This window comes from Capsicum annuum, chromosome 8 (genome assembly GCF_002878395.1).
Source record: "Capsicum annuum cultivar UCD-10X-F1 chromosome 8, UCD10Xv1.1, whole genome shotgun sequence".
NCBI lineage: Eukaryota > Viridiplantae > Streptophyta > Magnoliopsida > Solanales > Solanaceae > Capsicum > Capsicum annuum.
The window spans coordinates 161,446,861-161,469,252 of NC_061118.1; the positions used below are offsets into that span (position 1 = coordinate 161,446,861).

The 22,392-nt window shown below is 30.2% G+C and overlaps 2 protein-coding genes across 2 annotated transcripts; one reads left to right on the top strand and one right to left on the bottom strand.

The window, feature by feature from the left end:
• The first annotated feature begins 9,415 nt into the window (after positions 1-9,415).
• LOC107840025 (chlorophyll a-b binding protein CP24 10A, chloroplastic) lies at positions 9,416-10,748 on the top strand. Its single transcript, XM_016683724.2, has 2 exons — positions 9,416-9,925; positions 10,098-10,748. Exons 1-2 carry the CDS (start codon positions 9,702-9,704, stop codon positions 10,645-10,647), a joined length of 774 nt encoding a protein of 257 aa, XP_016539210.2. The 5' UTR covers positions 9,416-9,701; the 3' UTR covers positions 10,648-10,748.
• Positions 10,749-11,325: 577 nt separating this feature from the next.
• LOC107840026 (3-hydroxyacyl-[acyl-carrier-protein] dehydratase FabZ-like) lies at positions 11,326-15,156 on the bottom strand. Its single transcript, NM_001324578.1, has 4 exons — positions 14,967-15,156; positions 14,806-14,866; positions 14,189-14,333; positions 11,326-11,577 (listed from the first exon to the last, which is right to left on the bottom strand). Exons 1-4 carry the CDS (start codon positions 15,154-15,156, stop codon positions 11,326-11,328), a joined length of 648 nt encoding a protein of 215 aa, NP_001311507.1.
• Positions 15,157-22,392: the final 7,236 nt, after the last annotated feature.

Below are 22,392 nucleotides of genomic sequence, written 5' to 3' on the forward strand. Positions count from 1 at the left end.
CTCTGGCAACTTTGTTGATCGTGCCAATATTTTTGGGAATGCCAATGGCACATCAGCCGGTATGGCCCCTCTTGCCCATGTAGCCATGTGCAAGGTGTGTTCCAAAGGCGGGTCATGTGAAAAAGCTGACACGCTGTGTCGGCTGCGATTGAAGCTGTCATTTATGATGGTGTAGATGTGATATCAATCTCAATTGGTGGACTTCACTGAAACTTTCATGAAGACTACATCATTGTTGGTTCTTTGCTACGATGCGAAATAGGATCATTATGGTCACTTCTATCGGTAACAAGGGTCCATGTAGTGGGAAGTTGTTTAACAAGGCACCTTTGATTCTCACAGTTGGTGCTAGATCCCATGATCATAGAAATATCGTAGCAATAACTGTGTTGGGAAATGGGGAATCATTTGAGGGTCAGTCACTTTTTCAACAGAAATACTTCCCTCCTACCTTATTTCCACTAGTATACAGTCAAGAAATTGCCAAATGTGAACCAGAATCACTGAAAAATGCTGATGTTAGGAGCAAGATAGTTAGTTGTGATAGTGATAAGAAGCCTCCAAATTATCCGACCAAGTGGTAAAGGATGTGGGTGGTGTCGCCATAATTTTTGTTAATCCAAAGGACTCTGGCGATACTATTTTGAAAATTGTTCACGTCCTTCCAGCAACTATTGTGGGTTCTGCCGACGAGGAAATGATTAAGGGCTACATTACTTCATCCTCTACAACCAGCACGGGGATCATTTTCGATAAAGATAAGCTTTAAGGATGCACTATCTGTAGCATTTATTAGTCTAGGGGCCCAAACAGTCGAAGTCCAGGCATACTAAAGCCTGACATTATCGGTCTTGGACTGAATATTCTTGTTGCATTGCCTATCTAAATGGAGAACGTCAATTTTGCATTCAACATCATCTCTGGCACCTCAATGTCTTGCCCCCACCTAAGCGGTATTGTGACTCTACTGAAAATTGCACACCCAGACTGGTATCCAGCTGCAACTAGATATTATGACTATAGCTGATCAATCCAACCGTGAGGATCGGCCCATCCTCAATAAAGGAAACTCTATGCTGATGTGTTTGCTATTGATGTTGGCCACGTGAATCTAGCAAAAGTAGTTACTCTTGGGGCAAATATATGATATCAACCCTATGAACTACACTAGATACTTGTGTGACTTAGGTTACACAAACATTCAAATTGGGTTGATTGTGAGTCGAAAAGTGAACTATTCGTTGATATCAAGTATATCTGAGTCGGAGCTGAACTATCCTTCTTTCACCATTACACTTGGAGTGGAGAATCAAAAATATAGAAGGATAGTTATAAATGTTGGTGATGGGATCAGAATTCCACTTATGTTGTTAGCATCCCACAAATTTCAGTAACTTTTCAAGAGCTAACTTCCATCCCTATTGATTTTGTCCTTCCTTTTCTCATATATTTAGGGGTTGTTTGGTGTAGAATATAATGTATTAGAAAAAAATAATAAATACATTATTTTTGCATATTATTAATATCTTGTTTGATATATTTATAGCTTATATAGCACTAATTTTACACTTTATTTGATATTATATTATGTATAATCATAGTCAGTTCAATCATAAAGCCACTAAAGCAATAGCTTAGGGCCCCAATTTTTTGAGGGCCTCATTTTTTCTAAATTATTTTACTAATTAACAATGAAATGCACGTCTGATCCACAAAATGCACACAAGATGCACGTACATCGCACGAAATGCACGTGTCGCACACAAGATACATATATGATGCACACAAAAATTAATTTTATTAAATATATTTAAAACCTCGTATTAAGATTTGACGTTAGGCCACTAAATTCATTGAGTTGACCCCGTGTTTAACTAATACATGACAAACCACATGGTATTAACAATGAATGCAAGGGTTTTTAATGCGTACATTACTATGGTTAAAGACACAAATGTTCTTCAAAATCTTTTCCACAAATACGATGGGACGTATTTTTTTAAAATAAAAATATTTTTAAAAATTATACAATGCATATTATTTCTAGTTCACAATTCTTAAACATCTACCAAAGACCCCTTAATTCTTTTCCTTCTTTCCTTTTTTTAAACCTTCTTTAATGGATTTCCTTTTGGTTTTGCTTTTTTCTTTAACTTGGTTTTAAGTCACGCATGTACTACTATTGTTACTACAACTATTATTTATTAATATATTATTATTATTATTATAAAATATTTATTAATATATTATTATTATTATTATAAAATAGTTAGAGTTTATTTAGGACTTTTTAACTATAGATTCCTAGTTTAAAGCTAAGAACAAATTTTTTTCTTCAAAATACCTAATATAAGAAGCTAGAACTTATTTCAATTCAAATATCATATTAGTTTGTTAAAAAAAAAAATTGTTATTCTTTCTTATCCTTAGTTTTTAAAAATGTGATGTATATTTATCAAATAATTTATAGATTTGAATTGAGATAAAAATTTGAAACCAATGATGCTTTTTCCTTTAACTTGGTTTTACCTCACGCATGTACTACTATTGTTACTACAACTATTATTTATTAATATATTATTATTATTATAATTATAAAATAGTTAGAGTTTATTTAGGACTTTTTAACTATAGATTCCTAGTTTAAAGTTAAGAATAATTTTCTTTCTTCAAAATACCTAATATAAGAAGCTAGAACCTACTTCAATTCAAATTTCAAATATCATATTAATTTATTTAAAAATAAATAGTTTGTTATTCTTTTTTATCCTTAGTTTTTAAAAATGTGATGTATATTTATCAAATAATTTATAGATTTGAATTGAGATAAAGATTTGAAACCAATGAGATGATAATGATTGCTGCTGCCGCTGTCGCTTCTGCTATCGTTGTCGTTGTCGTTGTCATGTTCGTTGTCGCTGTTGTTGTTGTTGTCGCTATATTTTATCTTTCATTTAACATTTAACCAAATGTATGAAAATATAATATATTACTACTGCAACTACTAATACTATTAGTATATGTATACGTACTACTACTATCTCTTCTTCTTCTTCCTGCTGCTGCTGCTACTTGTAATTATTTTAAAATTTTAAATATATATTAAAATTTAATAATTAAATTCAGTCTATATATCTACTTGAAATACCTTTATATATCTAAGTTGTCAATCAATTTTATAAAAAAATAATAAAAAATAAACAAACTAAAGAAAGAAAGAAAGAAAGAAAGAAAGAAAGGGAAAAAAGAAAAGAAGAGAAAATTAAGAAAAAAAGCTAGAAAAAATCAATTTACTACTATTATTACTACTAATACTATTATAATAATAATAATAATAATAATAAAAATAATAATAATAATAATAATAATAATAATAATTATTATTATTATTATTATTATTATTATTATTATTATGCTACTACATCTATTTTAAATTCAAATTTTAATCATAATCATAATAGTAGTAGTAATTGTATTAGTAGTAATAATAGTAATAAATTGATTTTTTTCGCGTTTTTTTTCTTAATTTCCTTTTCTTCCCTTCCTTTCTTTTTTTTGTTTGTTATTTTGTTTTATAAAATCAATTGACAATTTAGATATATAAAAGGTATTTCAAGCAGATATATACACTAAATTTAATTATTAAATTTTAATTTGTATTTAAAATTTTAAAATAATTAAAATTAACAATAAGTTTTAGATACACATCACAAATATATATTATTTATATTTATCAATAATAATAATAATAATAATAATAATAATATATTTATCATTATATTTGATACAGATAAGTTTATGAAGTATAAGAGTTCATTTAGAACTCTTTCATTGTGGGTTTCTATTTTTAAACTATTTAATAATTTTTTTAAAGGATAATGTATTTTCAGTTTAAATAATTATAAAAGTTTTATTACAACACTATTGAACTTGTCCTAAAAACTGACACATGGCTTCTCAACACTTTGTCCCTTGATTTCTTCTGGTGCTTCATTTTCTGCTTTATAAATATACTAGTGTACGTACATGCGCGATGCGCGGAGTTAAGCATTAGTTTTAATTATTTTACATTGAAATATCTTTTTCGAGCATGCTGAATCATATTATCTTACAAAAATTCAACTATCATATTATTTCTCAATGATATGCGGAAAAAAAATTCTACCCCCTCCCCGCCCCTACCTCCCGCCTCCATATCCACACTCCCTCCTTCCCCACTCAATTTATTTTTGAAAAAGATTAAACCACCCCTTCACCACTCCCCTATCTCTAACTAAATCTATACGAAAAAATAATATACGAAAAAACAATCATGTAACTATTTTAGAAAAAAAAGATATATGTTTCATATTTTCTTAAATTATATTATTTTCAATTTAAAGATATCCTCCACCCCATCCGCCCCACCCTCACTTCTAATCAAATTTATATGAGAAAAAACAATCATGTAATTGTGACAAAGCTTTTTTTATTTATATTTTTTATTATATTATTTATAATTTAATGGTTTCAAATTCTTAATATTAATTTTTTTAACTTTTAAACTTTTATTCATTCTCCATCTCTTTTGCTTAAAATTTATCGTTAGCAATAAAAGCATTATCTAATTACTTTATTGGGAATAATAACAACATACCCAGTATATCTAATTATTTCACTATATTCTCAAAATTAATTCAAATTCTTCCCGCTTATCCGCACTATACATATTTTTCTACTATTTTTTAATTACTTAATTAATTATCTAATGTTTTCTAATTACTTAATTAATTTAAAATTCCCTGACCTATTCTCAATGTGCTTTTTTTCGTATTATATTTTTATTACTTTTCGACTTTAAATTTTTTTTGTGTGTGTGTGAGTGTTACACACATTAGAAGTTAAATTTTCTTGTATCTTATCTCAAAATATTAAAATTACAATAAATAAGTTTCATTATTCACAACAAATAAGTAATATATGGATTAGGAGAAGACTCCAAAATAAATGAAAGTTTCAAATTTAGGTTTGTTATACATAACAAATTACGTGAGTTTATTTAGATTAATAAAAGTTTTGAAATTTTCTTAATTATATATTTTTAAAATTAAATTCAAATTTCAAATACAATTTTAGTTTTCAAATTGATTGTTTTTCTTAAAACGAAGTGCATGTTTAAAAATCACACTTAAAATCAGTTATATTTTTAAAATCAAGTGATTTTCATAAAAATCATAATGATCTTGCTATAATCTTCCTGCACAAAAAAAATCGATCATTTGTAAACATAGAATTTTTGAGCTCGATTCAAACAAAAAACATGACATTGCAAATTTTGTGTGAATTGACAATGATTTAAGAGATTAAATAGGAGAAGGGAGCATAATGTATTTTACTTTAAACTAACTCAGATTTTTAATTTTGATTCAAAATCTATCATAAGTTTCTCGCAAATTAAATGAATAGATCACCACTGAATAAAAAACAAAAACACAGAAAATCAAATGCACTTATTTTAATAACATAATAATATAAGAATGATAACAAAAAGGTAGCATTTAAAAAGCTAAATTCTTAAAAAAAAAAAAAATTCAAGCATTACTTGCTTGAGTTCAAGCATGCTTTATACCTGCAAATAAATCAATTAAAGTGATAACATATTAGATTAGCTGATTCATCGAAATGAAACAAAATATCTAAACATACAACATTAAAAATAATGACAAAAAATGCACAAAGATTATGAATAAATATATAATAATATATTCTAAAATAAAGTCACAAAAAGAAACTCAATATGTGTATTTAGATAAAGAAATTGACATGAATCTTAATAAACATGATATGCATATTAGGAATTATAGTGAAAAAAAAATAATAACAATAATTTACTTATTAAATTGAATCATCATAAAAAAAAAAAAAAAAAAAGATACTAACACCATAACCTTGAGCATTAATGGATGAAGACAAAGATGAAAATATCATAACCTTTTTGCATTTAAAAAATCAAAACTATTAAATAAAAAATATAATAAAGAAATTAAGAATACAGTAAGCGAATTGCTAAAAAACTAATGAATAATACCCCAAAAAGTAAAATTTTAACATTATTTATCACTGTGATATTAGTGGTGTATATATGAGAGGTGAAGAAGTTGGAATTTTATTTCAATTCAAACTCTGTTTCAATTTAAATTAAAATCTTATCTCAATTTCTTCCTTATCCTTAGTTTTTCAAATGCAATGTGTGTTTATCCAATAAATTTGAATTAAGATAAAACTTTGAAATCAATTCAAATATTTTTAGTATTATCATTACTATTTTTTTAATTATTATTATTGTTATTATTACTACTAATACTAATTTTTTTTGTGGTTGGTTAAATACTACCAATACTTCTAATATACTACTTAATACAATTGTATTAAAATACTACCGGCCAGTACTTCTACTATTTCATTTAACAATTTCATCTAATGTATTAAAATATAATATATTACTAATGCCATTATTACTACTATTGGTATATACGTACTACTACTATTTATTATTATTATAATTATTATATTATTATTACTATTATTATTAATATATTTTTATCTTTTATTTAATAGTTAAATAAATTATATTCAGACATGTTTTATAACATTTAAATTTTAAAAGAAATAAATTTATGAAAGAGTAAAAGTTCATTTAGAACTCTTCAACAATAAATTTCTATTTTCAAGCTAATGTTTTTTTTTAAATAAAGGATAATGTATTTTAATATTCAAATAATTTAAATTTTTTATTACATCATTATTAACTTTGTCCTAAAAACTGTTACGTGACTTCTTAATAGCTCACCACGTGACTAACTATGGTGCTTCGTCCTTTGCCTTATAATATATATAGATATATACTATTTAAAGCTTGAATTCTGATTATTTTATTTTATTTGTGTCAATTTTTGTTATATAAAATTTATATCATGGACCAAAAGGCTATAGATCATCCACATGAGATTTTTCAAAATAATTACTAAGGTATATTGTTTATATTTGATTTGACCTATTAATTAATTTTTTATTATTTATAACTAATATTATATTTTATCTTTTATCATAGATGTAATTAAATAATTTAAAATTTTCACTAATCTGATGTATATAGATATAAAAAAAAAAAGAAGTGAAATGAGTATTTTAAAAAATGAACAGGTATAATGAAAAATCGAACACCTCCATAAAAAACAAAATCAATAAAGTTACTTATGTGAAACATTTAAGATGTATCTCCAATTTTACATTAATGAAAATAATGACAAAGTTTACACCACTAAAAAAGAGTCACCACATGAGTTTAGCTACGCAATCTGCTCATGATCCAGATTAAAAGTGTTAAAGTGGGCGTGCGCCGGGGGCGGGGGTGGGGGCGGCCGGGGGCGAGGGCGGGGGAATTATTAATAATCTACTCAATATCTTTAAATTATGAATAATATAATAAAAATATATAATATAAAACTTTTTTTTTTACATTACATGATCATTTTTCCATATAAATTTGATTAGAGTTGAGGGAGGGGTGGGTGGAGGGTCTTTTTTTAAAAGAAAATTAAGGTGGGGTGAAGGTGGAGGTAGGGGGGGATTGAGGAGGGGGAATTTTAATTAATTTTGAGAATATAATGAACTATAAATGGAGAGATAGAAACTCGTAGAAGACAGACTACATTTCTTTGAATATCTCTTTCTTAGAAAATGCTAGGTATCTTTTATATGAGTGAGTGAGAAACACTTCTCTCGCGAAGAAAAAGTAATAAATAGTTTGTGTGTGAGTAATAAGGAAGATCTTATTAAAGATTTCTTATGTTGTAATATATTCATGGAATAAAAAGTTTGTTTTATATCTTTTGTCATATATATATAGAGAGAGACTAAAGAGCTGGAGGGACAATAAAATAAGAATTTAAATTATTTTGAATAATTTAAAATTAATTTATAAATTATAGCACTAAATAATATAATAATAAAGAAAAACATGAAATATCCAAGCTTTATTTACATGATTATTTCTACTGGTAATTTGGTTAAAGGTTTGGTGGGGAGGGATGAAGATTTATAAAACATAAAACTTATTTTACAATTATATAATTATTTTTTCATATTGATTTGATTAGAGGTGGGGAGATTGGGGAAGGGGGAGTACAATTTTTTTTTAAAAGAAAATTGAGGGTGGGTTGAGGTGGGGTGGGGGTGGAGATGGGGTAGGGGTGGAGGAAGGGTAGTCATTGAGAAATAATATGACGGTTGAATTTTGAGTTAATACGATTTAGCATACTTGAACGAGACATTCTACTATAAAATGACTAAAATTAATACTTTAATATTATTCGCACATCACACGGGTACATATATTAATTTGTGATTTTAAAAAGTAAGCACTTACACCTCATGTAATATGCATACCTATAACTCTTAAGAGGGTGTTTGGCATCAGAATTTTTCACCTTGTTTAAAAAAAATTATTTTTACTTTAGTAAAAAATATCTTGTTTGGCCAAATTTCAAATATAATTGCAGATTATATATTTGGAAAAGTGAAAACTTATTTTCACTTTCACTTTTCTCAAGAACAACTTCAATTTATATTCATGGTCAAACACAAAACCAACTCCACAAAATTTAAATTTTCATGATCGATCAAACACTTACTAAATATATTAAAATTATAACTAAATATTTTTATGTATTTATTTTTTGTGAACTTTAATAAAGAAGATAACTATTTTTATTTACAAATTTGATTAAAATGAAGAATAAATATTTTTTGAAGTATGTATCTTTTGCTTATTAATAAGAAATAAATTATTTAGCAAGATATATCGGCTATCTAGGAGTATGTTGTACAGCAACAATAATAAATTTAGTAAGATATCACAATTTGATTTGGAAGGGTAAGATGTGTATGCATATGTTACTCCTACCTTGATGGGGTAAGAAATTGTTTTCCGATAAATTATCTAGTCAAAAGAAGTGAAAATGAGAGTAGGAATGAAAGTTGAAAGAAAAGTAGTGACAATAAAATAGCAAGATTAACAAAACAAATGAAGTAACAAGAAATAATACAGATTGATAAATAAGATATTTTGTGAATATTACATAATATTAGTAGATAAAGAGAAAATGAGAAGAGGAGACTATTCCCATTTCTCTCTTACGTAAAAGTACACTCTATGCTACTTAATACTTATGAAAATTTTGGTTGCTGCTATTCACAAGCTTCAAGAACTGGAATGCCACTTGTTTTATTTATTTTCACCTAGAAGTCATCGTCTCGGCTTTAAGAAATTAAATAGTTCGATCAACTAAACATAAAATAATTGAAAAAAAAATTTCTAAAATATTTATGAACCAAATATCTACTTATGAGAATTCATATCAAGCATTTGAGAGGTTGGCAATACAGACCCCATAGAGAGACATGCAACTGGTGTCCACGTGGATGGTTAAAAATAGGGGAGGGAGATGGAGATGGAGCTCAAAATCTTATTGGTCAGAAATCTATCCACTAGATTTCATCTGCAGATTTCATTGATCCTACTTGGCTCCTTACCATATGCCCCTTTTGATCTCATGACCATATAACCAGGAACCTCACTTCATCAATATTTTAAAAGTAGAGACACAGGAAACTTTGCATTGTAGCTTTAATTACTTACCACTATCATCAACAAAACAAACATGACCACCACATCTGCTGCGGTGCTGAATGGCTTGAGCTCCTCTTTCTTGACTGGTGGCAAGAAAAGTCAGGCCTTGTTAGGTGCTCCTGTTGCTACCAGAGTTGGTGCTGCTGCCACTCCCAAGAGGGTCATTGTGGCAGCTGCTGCTGCTCCCAAGAAATCTTGGATTCCTGCTGTTAGAGGTGGTGGCAACTTTATTGACCCCGAGTGGCTCGATGGCTCGTAAGTTTACTTTTACATCTCCTGTCCTCGACCCCTAGAGTCGAATCTATAATTTAGATTTAGTAACTTTCTGAATGCGTAGCTGAACTTGTAGAGCCCTATCAATATTTGCCTCTCCCTTCCTCCTGTTTCATTCTGTAGCAAAGGCCTAACCTTGTATTTGTACCTGCAGGCTCCCTGGTGACTATGGTTTTGACCCACTTGGTCTTGGTAAGGACCCTGCATTCTTGAAATGGTACAGAGAAGCTGAGCTCATTCATGGCAGATGGGCAATGGCTGCAGTATTGGGCATCTTTGTTGGTCAAGCATGGAGTGGCATTCCATGGTTCGAGGCTGGTGCTGACCCTGGTGCTATTGCACCTTTCTCTTTTGGATCACTTCTTGGTACTCAGCTTCTCCTCATGGGGTGGGTTGAGAGCAAAAGGTGGGTCGACTTCTTCGACCCCGACTCTCAGTCCATAGAATGGGCCACTCCATGGTCCAGGACTGCTGAGAACTTCGCCAACTTCACTGGTGAACAGGGTTACCCAGGCGGCAAATTCTTCGATCCTTTGTCATTAGCTGGTACACTCAAGGATGGTGTTTACATCCCTGACACAGAGAAGCTTGAGAGATTAAAGCTTGCTGAGATCAAGCACGCTAGACTTGCTATGTTAGCCATGTTAATTTTCTATTTTGAAGCCGGGCAAGGGAAGACACCCCTTGGAGCTCTTGGTTTGTAAGAGATTTTATATTAAACAATTCACTGTAAAGAGCTGTTGGATGTAGAAAGAAGAAACTAAAGCTTGGATTTATCACTTCAAGCTTTTTCCCCTTGAGAATATCCAAATTCTTCCCTTGAGACAGCTTATTTTTTTACAAATTCTGTATGCTCTGGACCAAGTGGGCAGCAGTATATAACTTGTAACACTGCAGAGGCAACAATATGGTAGTCGAAGTTCCAATTAAATGATTCCAGAATTATGAATTAAACTGAAGAACCTAGTTCAGGAATGAGTACTAACTTGCAGTCATAAATTTAAATTTTATTAAAATGCTGCTGCACAAACTAAATAATTCAACCAGGATGGCAGAATTTTCAGTGAGTTGCTGCCTCCTGGTTATAAGATTTAAAAAAAAATAAAAATCATACAACCAGAATCAGGATTGTCATACCAATGCATGCAAGGAGACAAAGGGACCCTTATAACAGATACAGATATTCGCATTCACCCTGAATGTAACATACCATTTGGTTTAGCTTTGGCAAAGGAAAGAAACCAAAAGGTCATATTTGCAACTACTACTCTTCAGATGAAAAAGAAATTAATAAGATTCCCTTGTTTAACATTAATGGGAGCAAATGGAGGCTAAAAACTGATCTAGGTGCCAGAAAATTTACTAGCAATAGCTTAACAGCATTACTCACTGCCTGTAGCCATCAAGAATTCACCCTCGCATACCACATCCGCTCCTACATAAGCCTTACCTTCCATCTTTGCTATTCCAAACCGTTTTTGCAGCTTGATCAGTGTCATTCTCATTACCAAAGTATCTCCAGCCACCACTGGTTTCCTGAACCTTACTTTGTCTATTCCAGCAAAGAAGAAATTCTGTTTGGAGCCTCCAACTTCAGGTTGTAGCATGACCAAGCCACCAACTTGAGCCATTGCCTGGATTGACAGAAAGGACACCCATCAGAGTTTGATGAAATTAAAATCTTACAGCAACAAAGGTAAGATAACCAAAGTAGAAATTAGACAACTTCATCTAGAAAACTTAACAATAAGAAGAAAATAAGTCATGAGCTTTGCATTCAATGTTGCACGACTCTGCAATAGAACTCATCCTACCTACACATGAAATTGTTACTTCTATAACGGTTTTTCATGATAAACTGATTTCTAGAACTCCTTTTGAAAGATTGACCTTGTAGATCTGCCCGAATTTAGTATTACCAAAATAATACCCAAACCCTGATAATCTAATACTCTAGGATTAGGGATAGACTGATGTGTTGAGTACAAATCTGAAAAGGCTGGAGATCTGGACCACCCAACTATCATACAGAATAGGTGTATAATACACCGTGTATTTAAAACACAGGTGTGTACAGCCATAGCAGTAACTAATGTCATTTAGCATTCTCTGGCCATCAAGGTGTGGTCCTCCATGCTTTTTGTACAATAACAAAGGAGCCCAGCTATCACTTTTTCACTTAGACTTACTCGACTTACACTTCTAATATGAAAAACATAGAAAAGGATAATTTTAAAATAATCAGGACCTGCTGTGTTTTACTGTTAAAAACATTTTTACGAGATGCACAGCATTTTACGGTAGTATCAAAATTTGAAAGCTATCTCCACACTACTAGCGTTATCCTTTTTTTAAGAAAAATATGAACATTAATGGTGTTATTTTCCATGCTAGGACAACAATATGTCCACAATCTGCATCAAGGAAGGGTGGCATATAATATTTTTGAAATCGTAGGAAGTCTAGCATATAACCCACAGAGGAAATATGTATCAATACAATCACTAATTTCTCTCAACAATCATAAATGTTTCACGAAAGAGGGAATTGGAAACTATGCTTATGAAAAGGAATTCTAAATGGCTCAAAGCTCAATATCATGAATCATACAAGAGCCAAAAACAAAAAAAATGATCACACGCAAACCACATAAGAACAAATATATGCATGCCAAACAAATTTCTGAGACATCACTACAAGCGTTGACTAATGACCATATCTCTTTATCGAACAAAGAACTGATTTTTTTCTCAATACTCTTGGAGTTCATTAAAATTTACTTATAACGTACTTCCAACCACCATTGTCATACAAAGATTATGCACTATCATTTGTAAACTACTGCACTGTGATCTCATTATTTATTTATTTTTTGATAAGGTATGTGATCTCATTATTTTCCAAGCAGCCCTTTCTTAGCATTGGCTCTTAATTGCAACTCTTTCCCACTGCTGTTGCAACTAAAGCCCTTATTGTGATGCATGTCATGGGGACGACAAGTGACAATCATATCAGCCTAAAGCCCATTACTGTAATGCTGTCATGTGGAGACAAGCGACAATGAGTTCGGCCTAAAACTGACTACCTGGAAAAGATAATCAATGAGTGCACATGGCTGTTTAGGCACTCCGTAATAAATATCACAACATTGTATTTTTCATTGGTGAGACAAATATTGGTGTACTACAACTACTAGATGATCTGATACTGAACTATGGCATGAGTATGACTATTTTTAGCAGTGTGTAACCATTTTCCAAAAGGTTGGACCGGGTATCAAGAAAAAAGGAGGATGCCTTTATTTCTGAACAAGAAGAGTCGAACACTTGCTAGAGCTAATTATACATGTTCACAATAGAAAGAACAGAAAGAAAATGGGAGACATAATATATGATTCTTTTCTATGAGTACATCATTAGTGATGTTTCAAAAGCTTCCCCAAAACATCAACTATTGTAAAAAGAATTGCACTTGAGTTCATATTTCACAAAGATGACTGGAGATTCTTCCTAACTGAACATTTGGTCATGGTAAAAAGATCGGTAAGAGATTCACCATTTATAGAACAAAAAGTCACTAAGCGGAGCCGCAATCATATTGGCTTTCTATTATCTTTTAAACTGGGGATTAACTTCAGTTATCTTCTTTCTCTCACAATTTCACTTGGGACAAAAACCAGGGTGAGAAAAAGCTAATTACTTCAGATAGAAGAGGACAAGAAAATTCTGAAATGATTAAACGAGCTTTAAGCGGACACCTAGGAAATCTAAGAAAATTCCTATTTAATGAATATTCCAAAAACGTTTTAAAGTCCAATTCAGCCAGTCAGCCTCACTTTCGGAATAACTTTACTTAAAGATTTCTTCTTCTTTTTTCCTGAACTGTGGAACGTTCAGAATTGATTGTTAAAGAAATTTTCAAGACGAGTCAATTATCTCATGTTCTTTCTGCTTGCATAACTGAATAGAAGTAATCTTCCTAGGAAGCACTTCACCTATCTGTTAAATAACAACATGAACCAACATGCTATATGCAAAGGATCGGAAAAATCATCACTTACATTAGCATTGACAATGAAAATCTGAAACAGGTGATAAGAAACTAAATTTATTCCAATTTAATAGTTTTTGAAAAGAAAATCTATCTATGCCACATTCTATAAGAAACCGAAAAGGTAGAACCTTTAACTAATACAGATGAAAACTTAGTCTATTTCATGGAATAACAGGCAAGTCGTACGCATACCTCAACCATGAGAACACCAGGCATGATTGGCCTCTCAGGGAAATGGCCAGGAAAGAAGTTGTCATTGATGGTCACATTCTTGATGGCCACAGCTGACTCTCCTGGATTATATTCAATCACTCTATCCACTAGAAGAAACGGAAAACTGAAAACAATGCAGCTCTCGTCAGTAACGTAATCCCATCAGATTGCTGAAACAAATAAACAAAACAACCAACTAAACCTCAATCCTAAAGTAGTTGGTGGCACACATACATGTCCTACAAATCTATCCAACCCCATTTCATAACAATACTAAATAATTTGTCGCTTTAAGTCATTAATGAAACAAATACTTGTTCCATCTCAATTTGTTTGTCCTACTTTCCTTTTTAGTATGTTTCAAAAAGAACGCCCTCTTTATTTTTGGAAACTCTCTAACTTCAAACTTTCCACATAACACGTTTAACACCACAAGATTAAAGTACATTTTGATACATTCTACATATCTTTAATATAAGACAAACAAGATTCAAAAGTTTCTTTAACTTCCTAAACTACATACAAAGTCAAAACCAGACAAACAAATTGAAACTGAGGGATCAAAAGTTTCAACAAGCAGATAACAAAATTCATACCGATGGGGCAAAATCTCGCGAATCTGATTGATATCCATCACAGTAGGAAATGCTGGGTACCCTGTAAACAAATCAAGATTCCAAACATTAGGAGCTAAAGAAAAAACCAAAACCAAAACCAAAACAAGAAAAAAGAAGCAAATAAACACACTAAGGCATACTCAATTCAATTGGGGTTTCAGTTTTGTTATCATTCTGTGGAATAGCACAGTTGATAGTGACACTACTCCGGGTTTTCTTGAAACGGGTCGACAATGAATGAGATCTGAAGGCAGAGCTTTGCAATGGGAAAGAGGCATTATCCAATCTTCGAGAAGTGAAAGTGGAGAAAATTGATTGAGATAGAGCCATAGAAGCCATTGCAAGAAAATAAACTTTGTAAACAATGGGGTCTTTGTAGAAGGAGGAGAATTGGGTCGACAGAAACGAAGTGGAGGCGGAGCTCACAACGTTGGTGACACTTGGAAGAACCGAAGTAGTTGAACAACCTTATTAATGTACACTGTAGCTACCATAACACTTGTTTGGCTAGCCCACGTGAGTCGTAAGTAGGGGTGTTTGTTTGTTTGGTTGAAAACCAAATCGAACGAATCAAATTGATTAAAAAAAAGTTGATATTTGATTTAATTTGATTTAGTTAGGTTTGATTTTAAATTTTAAAAATTGATGCTATTTGATTTGATTATGATTTTACTTAAAAAAAATGTGAAAATAATCAAATCGAACCGACAAATTATATATATATATATATATATATATATATATATATATATATATATATATATTATAATTATTTATATATAATTTATAAATAAAATATAAATATTTTATTAAATTTAATCTAAAACTAAATTTTAATCTATGTCTATCCTAATAAATACTTTAGCCCAATTGCCCAAAATCTTGGCCACAAGCCCAACTCAACCTACTATTACTAATAAATTAACCCTACGGTCTCTACCTCACTTTTTCTACTTCAACTTTCACAATACGAGTTACCATAGTCCCTAGTTCAAATGGTAGTTTTATGTTTCCTTGTTTATTCAATCGTTTCTCTATATAATTATCTCACCTAGCTAGTCTTTAAAGTAAACAAATAACTTAAATTTGTCCAACTCTGTCTCTTCTTGCAGTACACTGCAACAGAATATAAAGCTTTGTTTTACAATGTACATGTATGTGTTTGAATGTTGTTGAATAATCTTAGTGCCTACAATACAAAGCTGGTGTTTTTCATCTCAATGTTTTTGTTTAATGTGTTTGTTCTGATTTTTAAGAGTTTATAGTGTCATTTGTCCATCAATACAAATATTTCATGAGAAATTGTTCAATATGACACTCTTTTCTATGGGTTAAAAAAGAAGTTTATTCTGGAGATGGTTGGAGTAGACTAGTCAATAACCGAAAAAACTGAAAAATAGAACCAAACAGCCGGTTATTTTCTTTTTGTGGTTTGATTTGATTTTAGAAATTCAAAAACCGACCAGATTGATTTTGATTATGATTTTAACCATTAACCGATCCAAACCGATCCATGAACACCCCTAGTTGTAGGTTTGGTTGGTCTTACGGTTCGAGTCCTCCTAGTTACGTCGTCCTTAAAAATAAACCTTGTAATACATAAATTCACATACTCCATTCATTTGATTAAATAATTAATAATATAATTATTTTATTATAATATTTTTATTAAATGATATTTACCTTGTATCTTAAAATTTATTTTTTTAAAAAAAATAATTAATATTAAGAATGAAATAGGAAAAAAAATATTTTCTCTTGATATGTCAAAAATAACAAATAGAAATAAAAATTTAATTAAGAAATTAGTGATAAGTAAAACCATCTAATGGAGTAGCTGACATTATAGTACGTACCGAGACAAGCATTTTTTAATATTTTATTTTAATTTATCTATCTTAGTTACTATTTGAATGATTAAAGTATATCTTTTATTGTATCTTTTGAAAAATGAATTTCTAAATTTTTAAAATTATTAATTAATGTGACTTATAATATATTTTATAAAGTTTTTTAACATATAAAATATTTATATTTGAATTCACACTAAATATTAGTTAGATTAATCCTCCTATTTCAAATCACACTTAATAATTTGAAATAATGAGAGTAATTTGTACTTCCTTTATTTTGTATTAGTTGGTCTTCTTTCTAAAAATATTTTTTTCAGTTTAGTTGTCAAAGTTCTAAAATCAGAAGTATTTTATAGTTGTCCAAATTCAAAATTATTGAATGGTGCATAAATAATCTCAATCCTCAAAATCAAAATCAAATAACTATTTCTAATTTTAATTATAAATATTTAAATGTTCTAGACTTAATGCATATGATAGAGTAATATGTATAGAAAATATCAATATTTAATCATTGTATTGATTATTGCATTTTAAAGACATGCAAGAGTAAATATATAAAATGTATCTCTATTTATTATTATTTTTTAATGAATATGTTAAATTTATAGAGTAAGCTAATACAAAACGAAAGCATCAGTTGAGAGTAATAGCTTCAACCAAAGTCATTAATTCATGCATTAAACTTGGTAGTAATGGCTTCAACCAAACTCATTAATGCATCGCATTAAAATTTAAATGGAAATTTGCACTTTTAGTCTTTAAAATAAGGATGAACTCTAGTCACTATAATGTATTTTGTTAGTTTTTTTAGTTGATAATTTTTCTAAAAATATTTATTTTAATTTAGTTATTTCTTTTATGAAATTAAGAGAATTTTATTATGTTCTTTCAATATTGTCTCTATCATTAAATAATTAAACAAGGTATATATACTCAAAAACTCCTAATAAATATTTCTTTTTAAGGGAAGTGTCAAGTTAACAAGGGTCAATTATTTTGAAACAGAGAGAGTATGATTAAGTAAATTTAATATTTAATTGATTAAAAATGTGCATTTTTTATCCTTCTGCTTTAATTTATGAATTTAATGAATTATTAATTGCTAAACTTTTTAATTACTCATATATTATGTTAAAACTTTGCATCGCTATCTCGTTTAAGAGAAATATATTTCTCAAGATAATCTACATATTACATAATTCTCAGGTAAATAGACAAAAACATTCGCATTTAATTGGTTCAACCTTAAATATGTCTAGTGAAATATCATGATGATTAAAATTATTTGTAAACATTGAAATTTTGTGGACTCAACAAAAAAATTTTAATTTTGGTTAGAGTTTTGGGGCTACTTTACCTTAAATCTAGCTGGATAGCTACCCAACCTAAACCCTAAATTATGCCCATATAAAGGAGGCAAATATCCCTTTAAAGTCATCTCCAGTATCTCACAAATTCACGGAATATTCACAAAGAGATCAAAGATATGAAAAGTCCCAATAAATTCATGGGATATTCATAAAGATCAAAACCCTCTCTTCTTGATAATCAAATCAAAACTCTCTCTTCTTGATAATCAAATAGATCAAAACCCTCTCTTCTTGATAATCAAATCAAAACTCTCTCTTCTTGATAATCAAATAGATCAAGAAGACAAACTCCCTCCAAAGATATTAAAAGTCCCAATAAATTCATGGGATATTCATAAAGATCAAAATTCTCTCTTCTTGATAATCAAATACATCAAGAAGACAAACCTTCCTTTCATGGATATCAAATCCAAATGTTCCTACGTTCGAGAAATATGCCACTACCGGCCTTCGAATTACGGAGAAATTCATATCCAAATCTTCATACATTCGAGAAATATGCTATTGACGGCCCTCGAATTACGGAGAAGATCAAAGCCAAATGTTCCTACGTTCGAGAAATACACCACTAACGACCCTCGAATTACGAAGAAATTCGTATCCAAATCGTCATACATTAGAGAAATATGCTACTGACAACCCTCGAATTACGAAGAAAATCAAGAGAGAAGAATCAGGGAGAAACATATTTGTACCCCCATCGTTTATCAATAAAATTGTTGTTTCTTCGTATTTTTACTTGTCGTTGAAGTTTATTTTCATGAATTAAATAATGTTGGAAACAAATTGGCACGCCCAGTGGGACCAAATTTGTCTTTCATCTCTTCTCTCATAAATCAAATATGCAAATCTGTAGCCACTGGATCGTAAAGATGGAAGTGGTACTTCAAGACTCGTCTTTGAGTTTCATCAAGTCCACACTCAGACAAGTCTTGAAGCAGGGGGCATTTGTAGACATTAAAATTTTGTGGATTCTACAAAAAGAGTTCAATTTTGGTTAGAGTTCTTGGGGGCTAATTTATCCTAAATTTAGCTTGATAGCTACTCAACCTAAACCCTAAATTATGCCTATATAAAGGGGACAAATATCCCTTTAAAGGTCATCTTCAGTATCCCACAAATTCACTTTAAAGGGCATCTCCAGTATCCCACAAATTAACGGGATATTCACAAAGAGATCAAAGATATGAAAAGTCCCAATAAATTCATGGGATATTCATAAAGATCAAAACCCTCTCTTCTTGATAATCAAATACATCAAGAAGACAAACCCTCCTTTCATGGAGATCAAATCCAAATGTTCCTACGTTCGAGAAATACGCCACTAACGGCCCTCGAATTACGGAGAAGATCAAATCCAAATGTTCCTACGTTCGAGAAATACGTCACTAACGGCCCTTGAATTACGGAGAAATTCATATCCAAATCTTCATACATTCGAGAAATATGCTACTAACGACCTTCGAATTATGAAGAAAATCAAGAGAGAAGAATCAAGGGAGGAACAGATTTGTATCCCCATCGTTTACCAATAAAATTATTGTTTCTTCATATTTTTATTTGTGGTTGAAGTTTATTTTCCATGAATTAAATTATGTTGGAAACATTATTATGTAAAAATAATTATTGAATAAAAAATATATAACTATCCCTAATTTAAGTAGGAGTTTGTCCATGAAAACCAAAAATATCTATATATATATTTTATTTGAATTTTCAAAATTTGAGTCGGAGTTAAAGTTGTGTTTGACCATAATCTTTTGTAGTTAATGTTTAGAATTCAAATGTTTTAAAAATTAATAATAAAATAAAATATGATTTGAACAATATAATTTAAATGAGGTTATTTTATGAAAATAAAAAATTCAGAATTTTTTAAAAAGAATAAATTAAAAGTGAATACAAGGCTTTGGTTGTTTTTCATATTACATATTCAATTTCTTGTTTTTGAAGTTTTCGTTTTTAAAATAAAGTGAAATACGTTTTTGAAAAATAGATATTAAGGCCAAACGGGTCCTAAATTATAACTAGTAACTAGATGCTCCTTACACTTTGTTTGGATGGTTGTTATTCAAGGTATTGTATTGTAGTAATATTAATTTTTTGATCGAAAAAGGGACAAATATATTTGAACTATGATAAATGATACGCATATATTCTTTCTCATGCTTTGGGTATACATATGCCCCAACCGTTAATGAAATGGTACGTATAACCCAACACACACAAACAAATTAAATACCCCTAACTCTCAAATTGAATTGTCATTTCTCGTCTTCACCCTACTAAACTGCATCTTTAACTCGATCTCATATCACTTGATTTATGTCATTGTCGATGATTTCAAACTCACTCCAAGACGAATTTTGAAGTTACTCAGGTTAGTATTTGTTGGTTGGATTGTTGTATTTTGATTTCAAGATTTGTTCCGAAATAAATTAAAATTCAGATTTATTAACCTAAAGCTCGTATGTTTTGATTTTTTTTTAGATTAGCATGTTTTTTTGTGTACATTATCTTGAGGTTTCACTATGGAGGAAACTATAACAAAAACCTCATATGAAGTATCATGGGGGTTTGGGCCACAGGTGACAAAAGAGTTTTAAAATGAGGTGTAGGTGACACAAGTCTTAATAATTGAGTAGAGGCGACAATTACTTAATTATGGTTTAAGAAAGTTTTGAAAATTTCAAAATAACTCACATGTTTTTAAATTTACACTTTGATTCAAATGTTAGTTAATATATAACGGGGAACGAAGGGAAAAAAGACGCCTTTTTTTCTCTCTTCATCCGTTGTTATTTTCTCTCTCTTCGCGATATTTGTTATTCATTATTGTTGTTGCTTTATTCATCATCTTCTGATTTAGTATCATCATCTTATACTTCATTATCATCTTTATATTCTTCTTGTTGACCATTGTTGTTGTTGTTGTTGTTACCCCAACTGTTGCTCTTTGACCAAATTCTTATGTCAGTTTTGTTTCGTAAATCACTTTCAACTTTAGAATTTACTTGAGAGGAGACTTTGGTAAGTCAGGTTATGCTTTTTAGTTGAATCTGGGTAACTGCTAGTGTTTTGTTTTTTCAACAATAGCTTGCACGCGAACATGAATGCAATACAAGAGCAATCAGTTTAAACAGATCCATTATCTGCGGCAACAGATAAATGTTCTGTTGTAACAATAGACTCATGTTGAATGGATTCATGTTTAAGGGTTTTATGTGTCCGTAATATGAATCAAATAGATCGGTATTCTGTTGCACCATCTTAGTATTCTGTTTCAACAGATAAATAATCTGTTTCATCAGATTACTAATATGTTTCGAACAACAAAATTCAGATACAACTCCTGCCACACATAAAACCTAACAAATAACTCATATGTTCTTGCTATTGATACTAGAATCAAATTATTCCTTAATTGTAGACATGTCATTCGTTAAGAAATAGAAATAGGCAGCACGAAAATTAAATAAGAAATAAAAAGTCAAGTGCATCAAACATAATTTTTTATAAAACAAATAAAAAAAATACATTGATAACAGAAAAAAAAGCTTAATTATTATTATCATCATTATTAATATCATTATTATTTGTATGGCCAGCCGGCCAATCTTCAAAGGGCAGCAGCAGCGCCCTCCGCAGCCTACGGATCTCCCGCAGTATCCTTACTCTGACGGCGGCCAACTCCCAATGCAGGTCATGAACCTCCTTCTGCAGTTCCCTCATGGCATCTCGTAAAATAGCGACATCCCACACAGGATTAACCTATCGAAAAAATACATAAGTTGACAAAACACACACGTAAACACAAAAGTAAAGAAAAGAAAAAATTCGAATGTAATGTAATACAACGTATATTTACACAAAAATCAAGAAAAAAACTTACCAGAGACAGGAAAAAGTTATCAAGTCCTTGAAGAGAAAGTAGTTGAAAGCGTAACAAGAGCGAGGAATAAATAATGTGTAGTAGAACGAACGATTGAGTAAGGAGGGACCTATTTATAAAGGATTGAACTTGAATGAGTTAGGCAAAAAATCGCAACTGTTCACCTCCATTTATAAATGACATTCCTGATTATTGTAAAAAGTTATGACTTAATTAAATTAATCAATATTATGATAAGTCATGACTTTTCAGCTTTATTATTATTAATATTAGTTATTTCCAGGAATCATTTTTTTTACACAGTTTTGGACAACAGATAATATATCTATTGCATCAGATAAATCATCCGTTACAGTAGATATATCATGATTTGCAACAAATAGATAACCTATTGCATCAAATAATATATCTGCTGCAATATATAATATATATATTTCAAAAAAAAAAA

What these genes read in the sequence shown, in the direction of transcription:
- LOC107840025 (XM_016683724.2), top strand. Translation starts at nt 9,702, where the DNA reads ATGACCACCACATCTGCTGCGGTGCTGAATGGCTTGAGCTCCTCTTTC. An exon ending in CCCGAGTGGCTCGATGGCTC is followed by an intron (nt 9,926 to 10,097) that starts GTAAGTTTACTT and finishes TTGTACCTGCAG; the next exon opens with GCTCCCTGGTGACTATGGTT.
- LOC107840026 (NM_001324578.1), bottom strand. Translation starts at nt 15,156, where the DNA reads ATGGCTCTATCTCAATCAATTTTCTCCACTTTCACTTCTCGAAGATTG. An exon ending in TGAAACCCCAATTGAATTGA is followed by an intron (nt 14,867 to 14,966) that starts GTATGCCTTAGT and finishes ATTTGTTTACAG; the next exon opens with GGTACCCAGCATTTCCTACT. An exon ending in CTGGTGTTCTCATGGTTGAG is followed by an intron (nt 11,578 to 14,188) that starts GTATGCGTACGA and finishes CTGTCAATCCAG; the next exon opens with GCAATGGCTCAAGTTGGTGG.